The 11,255-nt window shown below is 49.2% G+C and overlaps 1 protein-coding gene and 1 non-coding gene across 2 annotated transcripts in view; both read left to right on the top strand.

Annotated features, from left to right (window-relative positions):
* Nucleotides 1–10,943, top strand: part of ARHGAP31 (Rho GTPase activating protein 31) — a 98,990-nt gene extending 88,047 nt beyond the window's left edge. Inside the window, exons 9-12 of the mRNA XM_021692673.2 lie at nucleotides 235–297; nucleotides 1,585–2,160; nucleotides 5,016–5,290; nucleotides 7,767–10,943. Of these exons, the coding sequence (XP_021548348.1) occupies nucleotides 235–297; nucleotides 1,585–2,160; nucleotides 5,016–5,290; nucleotides 7,767–10,193 (3,341 nt within the window). The 3' untranslated portion in view covers nucleotides 10,194–10,943. The remainder of the gene's footprint in view (nucleotides 1–234; nucleotides 298–1,584; nucleotides 2,161–5,015; nucleotides 5,291–7,766) is intronic.
* On the top strand, nucleotides 5,997–6,102 carry LOC123326924. The gene has a single exon (XR_006541395.1). It is a non-coding gene; the product is annotated as a U6 spliceosomal RNA (small nuclear RNA).
* Nucleotides 10,944–11,255: the final 312 nt, after the last annotated feature.

The following is an 11,255-nucleotide window of genomic DNA, read 5'->3' on the forward strand; positions in this document are numbered from 1 at the left end:
TAAAATATTCATTAAACTTTGATCTAGAAATGCCCTGTTTTTATAAGCTCAGTCCCATTATGAAAGTAGGAGCATCCAGGGTGGAATGGAGGAATGTTTTCCAAAGGGGAAAATTATAAATACTTGAAACACTTTACTAAAGAACGTTCTCTTGTGTCCTTACAGCCTGACTTTTGTTCTGAATGCTTCCTCTCAATATGCATTCATCAGGGATATTTTTTCTTTTGTCTTTAGTGGAAAAGGCTACTATCCGACCGGCTAAAAGCATGGACTCACTGTGCTCAGTGCCTGTGGAAGGTGAGCTCTCACAGCCGCTTTCAGACCTGGGGATTACCACTGGGAGACAGGAGCTCCTGTACCAGACCTGCCTTCACAAGCTACCTGCCTTCTGGGCTCGTCACAGTCCCCCCTGACCCTTCCTGAACCCAATGGGTTCACACCGCCCTTGCATTAACCACCCCCCCCCCCCCCCCCCCGCCCCACATTACACCACAAGTCTTGGCCTCAAGGGCCATCCTCCTCCTCCCGCCTCCCTCTAACCACACCTGGAACCGGCAGCCATTGTTCACGCAAATCTGAACCGGGTAAAAGGGCAACACCTGAGAACCAAGGCAGACGAGGCCTCCCCATTGGGCATAAAGAAGAGCCCAGCACTGGTTTTTACCTCCTCCTTCGGTGCCTAGATTCGTATGTGTCTTGAATTTGCATGGTTCTTCACATCGATGGGCACTGGGCAGGTTCTCTGCCTCTCCGAGTCTCGGTTTCCTCGCATGTTAAAGGAGGTCATTACACTTCTCCTCCATAAGCAGCCATGGGAATTTTAAACCTAATGTTAACAGAAGATGCCCAGCAGAGCCCTTAGTACCTCGTGGGGAGTTTTTCTCCCGATCCCAGGCGACTCACGTGTTATCTCGCAGCTTGTTTATTTCCCATCGGGATTTTTCTCCTCTTTGCTTTCACTTTTAAGTCCGTTGGGAACTTGCTCCTCACAACTGGGCTTTCTAACTTGTAGTTAATTTACATTTCTAGTTTCTCACCCCCTGAATCAGCAGCAGGAAGCCTGGGAAAAGGGAGAAAGGTCTAGCTGAGAACAGCATTTGTCTCCTTGCTGGGAAATCAAACCCCTGTTTGGGTCCATCTGCCAGAGGAGGCTTGAAACAACACATTTTAAAGTTTTAAAGTAAAACAAAATTCTGTTATTTTGCCCTTTTTGTCTTCTTCCTTCATTTTGAGCAAACATCATTCTGCCATCTGGCATCTTTTTATTTTTTCTTGATCTACATTTACTGCTGCGTGGACGACTGCTCCGCCTAGCACCCTTAGCCTTTTGGAAACTGCTCCCCCTGCAGAGTTTAAAACAAATGCATGCATACGACGGCATCCTGCCAACATTCTGTGGACATGAGAATGTTCTTACTGTCTCGCCAACCAAATGTTATCTGTCTCTCTTCGGAGGGCTGTGCCCTTATGACAATGCTATGCCTTTCTAGTGCTCAGGTGTTGGGCACCGTCCCTCACTGGAAGGCTGTGTCACGGTGGGTGCGCCCAGGCTGCTGACCGTGTGTGTGTTTGCTTTTTCACTAGGGAAAGAAACCAAAGGGAATTTCAATCGAACGGTCACGACCGGTGGATTCTTCATCCCAGCGGCAAAATTGCATTCAACCAACACTGGCAGCTCATGTGACCTCAGCAAGCAGGAGGGCGAATGGGGCCAGGAGGGGATGCCGGCGGGGGCGGAGGGGGGCTTTGACACGAGCAGTGACCGAAGCCAACTTCAGGGTGCCCAGGCCCGGCCTCCACCTGAGCAGCTGAAGGTGTTCCGGCCGCTCGAGGATCCGGAGAGCGAGCAGACAGCCCCGAAGATGCTGGGTATGTTCTACACTTCGAACGACAGCCCCAGCAAATCTGTCTTTACCAGCAGTCTCTTCCAGATGGAGCCCTCTCCCCGCCACCAGCGCAAGGCCCTGAACATCTCCGAGCCCTTCGCCGTGTCGGTTCCACTGCGCGTGTCGGCGGTCATCAGCACCAACAGCACCCCGTGCAGAACACCCCCGAAGGAGCTCCAGTCGCTTTCCAGCCTGGAGGAGTTTTCTTTCCAGGGGTCAGAGAGTGGAGGTTGGCCTGAAGACGACAAGCCGCTGGGAGCTGAGACCTCTACAGGTAAAGCAGGGGAGGGAGGGTTTCTTTCCATTGCAAGTGATTAAAAAACAGACGTAAACTTGTTTAAACAGAGTTTGCAGGACAGTGCAGTGAAGTGGTTAACACTGTGGGCTCTGGAGCCAGATTGCCCCAGTCTAGTCTCAGCCATTTCACTGCCCGATCTTTAGCAGCTGTGTGCCTCAGCTGCTTGAGCTGTAAAATGGGAATGATGTTCCTAATCATATCTTCTTCATAAGTTTGCTGGGAATATTAAGTTAGTTAATACACGTGAAGCTAACGGAACAGTGAGTAATACATAGTAAGTACTCAGTAAATGTTGCCTATTCTTTTATTCACTCATATAGTGAGAAGACAGGAGGAAAAGCTCAAAGAATTAAACTCTTCTAGACTCAACCTCTCTCCATCCATCCCTTCCTCCCTTCTACCTCACATCTGCAGAGAACATGGCTAGCAACCCTAGCAGTGAGAAAGGGTGTCTTGCTCCCAATTTCCATATATCAAATGCAGGGAAGACTCTGATTGGGCCTCCTTGGGTCACATGCCCAGCCTTGGACCAATCATGGTTGCCAGGCACTTAGGGTTCTAAGATTGGCTAAGCCCGAGTCTCTGAACCATCTCTGGAGTTAGAAGGGCTTCTATGGTCAACAGCCAACTGTGAGCCACATGAAACAGAAGTAGGGAGAACCTCAAAGGGAAGGATGACTGACAGACACACCAGCAAATGCTCAGTGTGGTTTAAGCATATTTTCATTATTAATATTAGATAACTTTTTTTTGAACAACTGTTATGATATCAGGCACTGTCCTAAGTGTTCTATATGTATTATCTCCATTCTCCTCGCAACAGCCCTGTGAGGTGTAGGTAGTTATTATTATCCCCATTTGCTTAGAGAGGAAATCGGTTCACTTGCCAGATGACTCAGAGCAAGGAAGTGGAAGAACCAGGATTTTATTTTATTTTTTATTTTTTTAAAGATTTTATTTATTTATTTGACAGAGAGAGAGATAGCGAGAGCAGGGACACAAGCAGGGGGAGTGGGAGAGGGAGAAGCAGGCTTCCCGCCAAGCAGGGAGCCCGATGAGGGCCTTGATCCCAGGGCCCTGGGACCATGACCTGAGCCGAAGGCAGACACTTAATGACTGAGCCACCCAGGCGCCCCAGAACCAGGATTTTAATCCAGATTTTAAAACCCCTGCTTTAAAACACGCCACCATGCACCTTCACGTGTTTACAAGGGGCTGTGGAGTTACAGAGATTGTTAGAACACGATCCTTGCACCCAGCGAGCTCATGAACTAGGAAGAGAAACTAAAACCATACCAAAGTGTAGCAGAGGGTCAGCCTGCAGAAGTAGCATAAGACTCTCCTTGGGCTTTTTTTTTTAAAGAGATTTTTAATTTATTTTTAGAGAAAACGAGAGAGCACGAAGGGGAGGGGCAGAGGGAGAAGGAGCGAGAATCTCAAGCAGACTCCGAGCTCAGCATGGAGCCTGACGTGGGGCTCGATCTCACGACCCTGAGATCATGGTATGAGTCGGTCACTTAACCGACTGCATGACCCAGGCGCCCCTCCTCCCTGGGCTTTTTGAATGAGGGAGGACTTCGGTCCCTGAAACATAATGAAAGAGGTGTTCAGAAAGGATTGCAAGGGCATCAACAAGAGGCAGTACTCTCAGGAGGATTCTAGGAAGGCTTCCCAGAAGAGGTGACATTTGTGCAGGCCTTCATAAATGGGTAGGCTTTCTCCATACAGAAAAGATGGGGAAGGCATTCTGGGCTGAGAGGCAGCTGAATATTGTGGGAAGACTGTAGGTTTTGGACTTCACCTGGGCTGATTCGAATCCTAACTTCAGCACTTTGGGGCTGTGTGACGGTGGACAGTGGTTGACATCTCTGAGCCGGGGGGGTGGGGGGAGTTGGTGGGAATGTCCTTAAGATGCCTGTTCATGGTCTGGCTCACAGACGATGTTCAATAAGTATTTGTCCTTTTCTCCTCCCTTTCCCTTCAGGATAGGGGGCGGAAGATGAGCAAAAACTCAGGGGCGTCAAGTGATGCCCTGTGTGGAGAATGCTTGTGGGGGGTTGGTGGGATGAAGCAGGGTGAGGGCTGGAAGAGGAAGGGAAGCCTTTGAGGAAAAAGTGTTTCCAGAGGCTTTTGTGTGATCAGTTCCTGTCCTAGGTATTTAGTCTTCACTCTACCCTGTGAAAACAGTGTTATACAATGAGGTAGGACCTTCTGCATGGAGGTAGTAGAGGTCAAACTTGGGGTCTCCAATGCCTTGGTGGATGTTTAAGACCAGAGCTTAATCACTTGAGATATATCCGAATTGGTATGGAGTTAACCTGGGGGAAGAGTCACACAGGAAGCTGTCAGTCATAATCCTAACACATCTTTGTAGCTTGGTGTAAATCACAGATTCTGTGAAGTAAAAGATTAGAAAAGGGTTTTTCAACTGGGTACTATTGACATTGTGGGCCAGGCAATTCTTTACTGGGGGCAGGGGCTATTTTATGCTTTGTAGGATCTTGAGTAGCTTCCCTGGCTTCTGCCTCACTAAAGGCCAATCGCCACCTTGTCCCCACCCGAATGTCTCCTGGGGAGGGGAAGAGCAAGTGGTCCCCAGTTGCGAACCCCTGGACGAGAGGATCTTCAAGACCCCTCCATCTCTGACAGTCTGTGACTCTGGGAACTAAAGGCAGGACACGGCTGGGGGAAAGGGTCGAAAATGTGAGGGGCAGTGAGCTGGGAGAATTCCCTCCACCCTTGTGAAGCGGGACTAGCCCAGGACAGTGGCTGTGCAGGGCAAGGCCTCTCTGCAAATGACGTCTTCAATGGCTAACTCTCATCCATTGCAGCTTCCATACCTAAGAAGGTGGTTCTCGAGGATGCCAAGCCAGGACCAGAGGCAATTAGGATGGTGGAATGCAACAAAGACCTCTCCCTGGAGCCAGGCCCCCAACAGGAGGAAAAGAAGGCCTCGGAAACCTCCCTGGGCTCTCAACATTCAAGTGAATTAGAGAAGAGGCTGGACCCGGAGAAAGCAGAGGAGGAGGGTCGAGAGGCTGGCCAGGTGGAGCCCAGCACTCTGCAGAAGAGCCCCAGTGTCCAAGCGGGGCTTCTCCATGACATGGTAAGATGGACTCACTGCTGGGTTCAGCCAGTAGAGTCCTCTTTGTCCCAAGGGCTCTTGGTACAGCTGAAAGCAGGGATTGGGGGGGGGGGGTTGTTTGTTTTAAGAACTAATTTCTGCCAAAGGGACTTGAGGAGACAACCTTCACAACCATGTGCTGGGAGTTAGGCAGCACGGGAGTGCTGTAGCGGCCTCAAGAGGGCTGTTAGCAACTGTAGAAAGAGAAGGATACAGAGATTCTTACAGGGATTGAATTGGGGGGGGAGGCGGGGGGAGCCCAAGTATAAATAGTGCCACCCAGGCTCCCCTGGAATTTTATGCTTTAAAGGTCACTATTTTGTGAGGAGAATGGCTTGGAAAAGGCAGGAGAGGAGACAGGGATGCCAGTTAGAAGGCTAGTATATGACAGGCCAGACAAGAAAACATGGTGGCTTGGAGGAGAGTGGGGGCAACAAGGATAGAAATGGAAGGCTCCAAGACTATTTAGAAACTAGAATGGGGGCGCCTGGGTGGCTCAGTCATGAAGCGCCTGCCTTCGGCTCAGGTCATGGTCCCACGGTCCTGGGATCGAGCCCCGCATCGGGCTCCCTGCTCCGCGGGAAGCCTGCTTCTCCCTCTCCCACTCCCCTGCTTGTGTTCCCTCTCTCGCTGTGTCTCTCTCTGTCAAATAAATAAAAAAAATCTCAAAAAAAAAGAAACTAGAATGGTGCTTGCTTCGGCAGCACATATACTAAAATTGGAACAATACAGAGAAGATTAGCATGGCCCTGTGCAAGGATGACACACAAATTCGTGAAGCATTCCATATTTTTGGGGGGATTCCTGGCTGGCTCAGCCAGGAGGGCATGTGACTCTCAATCTCAGCGTCGTGAGTTCAAGCCCCACATTGGGCACGGAGCCCAGTAAAATGAAATGAAATGAAATGAAATAAATAAAAAGCTGTGTCTGAAATAATATTTATCACACACACAAAAAAGCTAGAATGAACAGGACTTGGTGAAGGATTGGATAAGAGAGGAAGAAGGAAGAGTCAAGACATCTCATAGATTTCTGATCTAAGCAGAAAGTAATATGTAACTGTAATATGTAATAAGTAACTGGTCCACTTACTGAGATGGTGGGGGAGGGGAGTTTACGTGCTCATTTATTTATCTAAATTTATTGATTTCTTAGTAAGAGATCAATTAGTGTAGGTGCTGAGGAGAGTAAAGAGATGAGTAAAAGGCTGCCTCTGCCCTGAAGGTGAAATGGAAATAGACACAAATAAGTGTGATACAGTAGAATCAGATCTCAAAAACATCCCTGCCTTTTGACCAAGGAATCCTGCTCCTGGAGAGTTCTCTGAAGGAAACAATCAAATAGAAATACCGCAAAAGAAAACCTCTCATTGAGCAACCACTCACAGTATACCAGGCACCATTTGGCCTTGAGGAATCAAAGATGAACAGACACAATTCCTTACCTCAAGAAGCTCATAGTCCATTGGGAAAAATAAGCATCAAATTAATTGTAATATGAAACATGTGATCAGAGCCAGGTGGGAAGTGATGTCAGGTTGGCGGCAGGTCAGGTTTCTCATAAAGGCCTAAACCCCCCACAGGATGGATATGCCTCCTGGAACTGCGGCTCCTTGGGACAGACAGGTCTTGAGCCAAGAAATGAAGGCCACTGAAATGTTTCCCTGGCCCTGACCGGGCCTCCTTTCATCCCTTTCCTGTCTGCAGTTTGGGGCTTTGTGTAGGGGAAGGAAGGAGTCAAAGAGAAACTAGACTTGAGGAGAGACAAGGGGCAGCAAACAAGATGGAGGAGGAGGCACCCCTTTAGATCAACAGCGGTTATCTGTGGGTAGTCGGAATATAAGATGTTGCTGTTTTTGTATTCTCCTTTCTTTTAACACGTGTTAAGTATTTTTTTTCCATGGGAAATATGTATTTCTTTAGTAATAAGAAAAGCTGTATTTATTTATTTGGAAAGCAGATGTCAGGGCAAGAGTTAACACTTACATTCCACCGGGAGAATCTCATTCTTTTGTGCCATCTGGTAAACCTGAGGTTAACTGAGACCAGGGGTTGGCTGGTTTTATAAGTCAACAGTGCGCAGGGATTAAGTGTTTCTGTTCTGATGTGGACATAGCTGGATTTCAGTCCCAGGCTGCTGCTGTGTAATTTAGGTAAATTGTTTAATCTGTTTGAACATAGGTCTCCTCACCTCTAAAATGGGAGTCATTGGAGTAGTATTTATCTCTTAGATCTAAGTTGTTGGGACAGTTAAACAAGAGCATGCAGTTAGAATGTGCTGGGGCATGCAGTAAGCCCTGAATAAACATCCACAATTATGAGTAATGTGGTGGCCTTTATTTGCTGGGATAATGCAGCCTGTCCCGGCGCCAGTCCCTTCACTGTTACTGGGAAATGGTGCCGTTGTCAAGGCTGCGAGTCCTTGGCTCTAAAATAATCCATTTCTCGGTGTTTTTCAGGATGAAGATGATCTGGCCAATGCCCTGATCTGGCCCGAGATTCAACAGGAGCTGAAGATCATCGAATCTGAGGAGGAGCTCTCCTCATTGCCACCACCTACTCTAAAGGTCAGCCCCACTCAGCCGATCCTGGAGTCCAGTCCAGGGCCTTTCGCTTCCCAGGAGCCTCCTGGGAGCTGGTCTTGCGGCCCAACACCAGGCTCCACCCCTGCGGAGGAGGGGACTACGGATCTAACCAATCAGAGTGCAGAGGGGACTTCCCCGGCAGCCAATAGGGAAAAGCTGGAGACAACAAGCATCCTCCAGAGACCGGAGCCCGAGAAGCGTCCGGACCCCACCAGCTTGACTCCTCTGGAAATTGTTCCATTTGAGACGGCTTCCGCACAAGCAAAGGTGGACCAGGAAGGCCCAGGAAATCTGTCCCCTCTTCTCCCGCTTGCTGCCCCTCCTCCAACTCCCCTGGAGGAGGCACCTCGAGTCCAGCTATCAAAGGGCAGTCCTGAGAGAGAAGACTCATCTAGGAATTTGAGGACAAATCCATACACAGACCAGCTGAAGTCCAAGGGCAGCCCTGGGCCCCCCAGCCTGTGTCAGGAGGAGGAGGAGACCTCTCTAGGACAAAGTGAAGAGCAAAATTCAAAGAATGCTGCTCCTGAGGGAAAAGGCTCTGGTTTTCAAAGCCCAACAAGAGAGGTTGAGATCTCCCCCCAAGGAGAGGGGGATGTAGCCCATGCAGTGCAGGAGCCCTCAGACTGTGATGAAGACGAAACTGTGACGGACATTGCCCAGCAGGGCCTGGAGATGGTGGAGCCCTGGGAGGAGCCCCAGTGGGTAACGAGTCCCCTTCACTCTCCCACCCTGAAGGATGTGCAAGAGGCCCAGGTGCAGGGCCCCCAGGGCCACCGACTGGAGAAGAGGCTCCCCCACAGGCCCAGCCTTCGTCAGAGCCGTTCTCTAGATAGCAAAACCACCACGGTTGAGAGCCAGTGGACTCTTGAGGCTCCCTCCTCCAGCAGCTGTGCTAACCTTGAAGCAGAGAGGAATTCCGACCCTCTGCAGCCCCTGGCACCCAGGAAAGAGATTACTGGATGGGATGAGAAAACCCTGAGGTCCTTCAGAGAGTTCTCTGGCCCAGAAGGGACAGAGGCTGTTCCCAGCCAGAAGGGACCAGGTGGTTTGCAGCCCAAATCAGCAGAAATCAGCCCTGTCAGCCTAGCAGAGGGAAAGGAACTGGGGACACACCAAGGGCACAGCAGCCCTCAGATTGAGCAAGGTAGTGTTCTTGGGCCAGACAATAGCAAGGAGAGTTCACCTCGTGTGCAAGACAGCACCTCACGTGGAGAGCATCCCCCAAAGTTACAGCTGAAGAGCCCTGAGTGTGGGCCTCCAAAAGGGAAAAATAGGCCTTCTTCCCTCAATTTGGACTCTGCCAGTCCCATCACTGACCTCTTCCGGTTTGACAATGTGGCCTCATTTGTTTCACCTGGAATGCAGCTCTCTGAGCCAGGAGACACAAAAGTCACATGGATGACCTCATCCCACTGTAAAGGAGACCCGTGGAGCATTTGCTCCCAGGACCCTCAGGACCTGGACATTGTTGCTCATGCCCTGACAGGCCGCCGTAACTCAGCTCCTGTGAGTGTGTCAGCTGTGAGAACCTCCTTCATGGTCAAAATGTGCCAGGCTAGGGCAGTCCCAGTCATCCCACCCAAGATTCAATACACACAGATCCCACAGCCCCTGCCCTCTCAGAGCTCAGGGGACAGTGGAGTCCAGCCTCTGGAGAGGAGCCAAGAGGAACCCAGCTCAACTGGTGAGACCTCACAGAAATCTGCCAGAGATGATTCTCTCTCCTTGGAAAGCCCAAAAGAAGAGAAACCAAAGCAAGATACAGGAGCCATTGAGTCCTTGCCAATGGATACCACTACATCCCACATGTGTGAGGGACCCACCCTTCCTCCAGAACCAGTCTTGGCTAACCTGCTCTCCACCCAGGATGCAACAGTGCAATGCAGAAAGCGCACATCAGAGACAGAGCCGTCCGGAGACAACCTTCTTTCTTCAAAAATGGAGCGACCATCAGGGGGTTCTAAACCTTTCCACAGGTCAAGGCCAGGAAGACCTCAGAGCCTAATCTTATTCAGTCCTCCTTTCCCCATTATGGACCACCCACCCCCTTCATCCACAGTGACAGATTCCAAGGTTCTCCTGTCCCCTATCAGAAGTCCCACCCAGACAGTTTCCCCTGGCCTTCTTTGTGGGGATTTGGCAGAAAACACGTGGGTCACACCAGAAGGGGTTACGCTTAGGAATAAAATGACCATCCCTAAGAATGGCCAAAGACTAGAGACCTCAACCAGCTGTTTTTACCAGCCCCAGCGCAGATCAGTGATTCTGGATGGAAGAAGTGGGAGGCAAATAGAATGACATCAGTTCACCTGCTGGTGTCAGGAAAAAAAAAATGTCATGATTCATCATCTGGAAGTTATTACAGGGCTGACTTGCCATTATCCCAGGCATAGGTTATCCAAGTTTGGGCTTATTTTGGCCTCTTATTTCTTCAGCTTTTTGACCATTTATTAATTAGTCCATTTGCCAGAAGAGAGGTCAAGGGAAGGACCAATAGATGAAATTTAGATAAGTCCATAACAGCAGGTGGGAAAAAGTCAGGTAAGGGAAGAAGCTGAAATGCCTGCTTCCAATGAGATTTGGGGTTGTTTGTGAGTTGCATTTCTCCCATATTGTCATTATCTATTACTGTTGAGAGCTGGCTAAAATAACGTCTTTTGAAAGAAAGAGAAATCCTTTGCCTGTGCTGGAAAATGTTGCTGTTGAGGTTTGAAGGCCTCCTTTTTACTTCACGCTTTTTAATGCTCCTTAAAGCATGTGTTCTTTTAGACCAGATTTCTGATAAGTTTTGTAAATGTGTACACTCCAGAATAGAAGCAGATTTGGAAGTACAAACTAATGTACACTTAAAGATCCAAGTGGGTGAAGTTACCCGTGCTCTTTCCCTGGAATCTCTCTGCAGACCTGTCAGAGATGGTTGTGTCTATCAGCGTAGAAAATCAGAATCTATACGCAAGAGCAAATTCTGAGACTGGCAAAATCTAAGAAGACTGGCTGTAGCTTTCGTTAATTTGGGACTCTACTATTATCCTGACCTCTGATTTATAAATCCAGTGGCTGGGCAGGGTGGGGGCTGAGCCGAGGGTTACCTCAATGAAATGTGCTGCATTTTCACTTAGGTATGCAATAGTGAAGTGATCTGTTTTCTTTCCAAATCAGAGCCCATGAACAGGATATCTTTGTAGAGAAAAACCTCACGCATGGGTAGAACTACGCTCCAAAGTCAGTGTGTTTAAATTGATGGGGCATTAATAGAAAACACTTCTAGCTCAGCTTCTTTGTCCTTCCACACTAGGCTGGGAGTGCAGGAGAGGATAAGGAGGGAACCCTAGCAGGGTGGCCATCTCTACCACTTGGGGA

This window comes from Neomonachus schauinslandi, chromosome 1 (genome assembly GCF_002201575.2).
Source record: "Neomonachus schauinslandi chromosome 1, ASM220157v2, whole genome shotgun sequence".
NCBI classification, from domain to species: domain Eukaryota; kingdom Metazoa; phylum Chordata; class Mammalia; order Carnivora; family Phocidae; genus Neomonachus; species Neomonachus schauinslandi.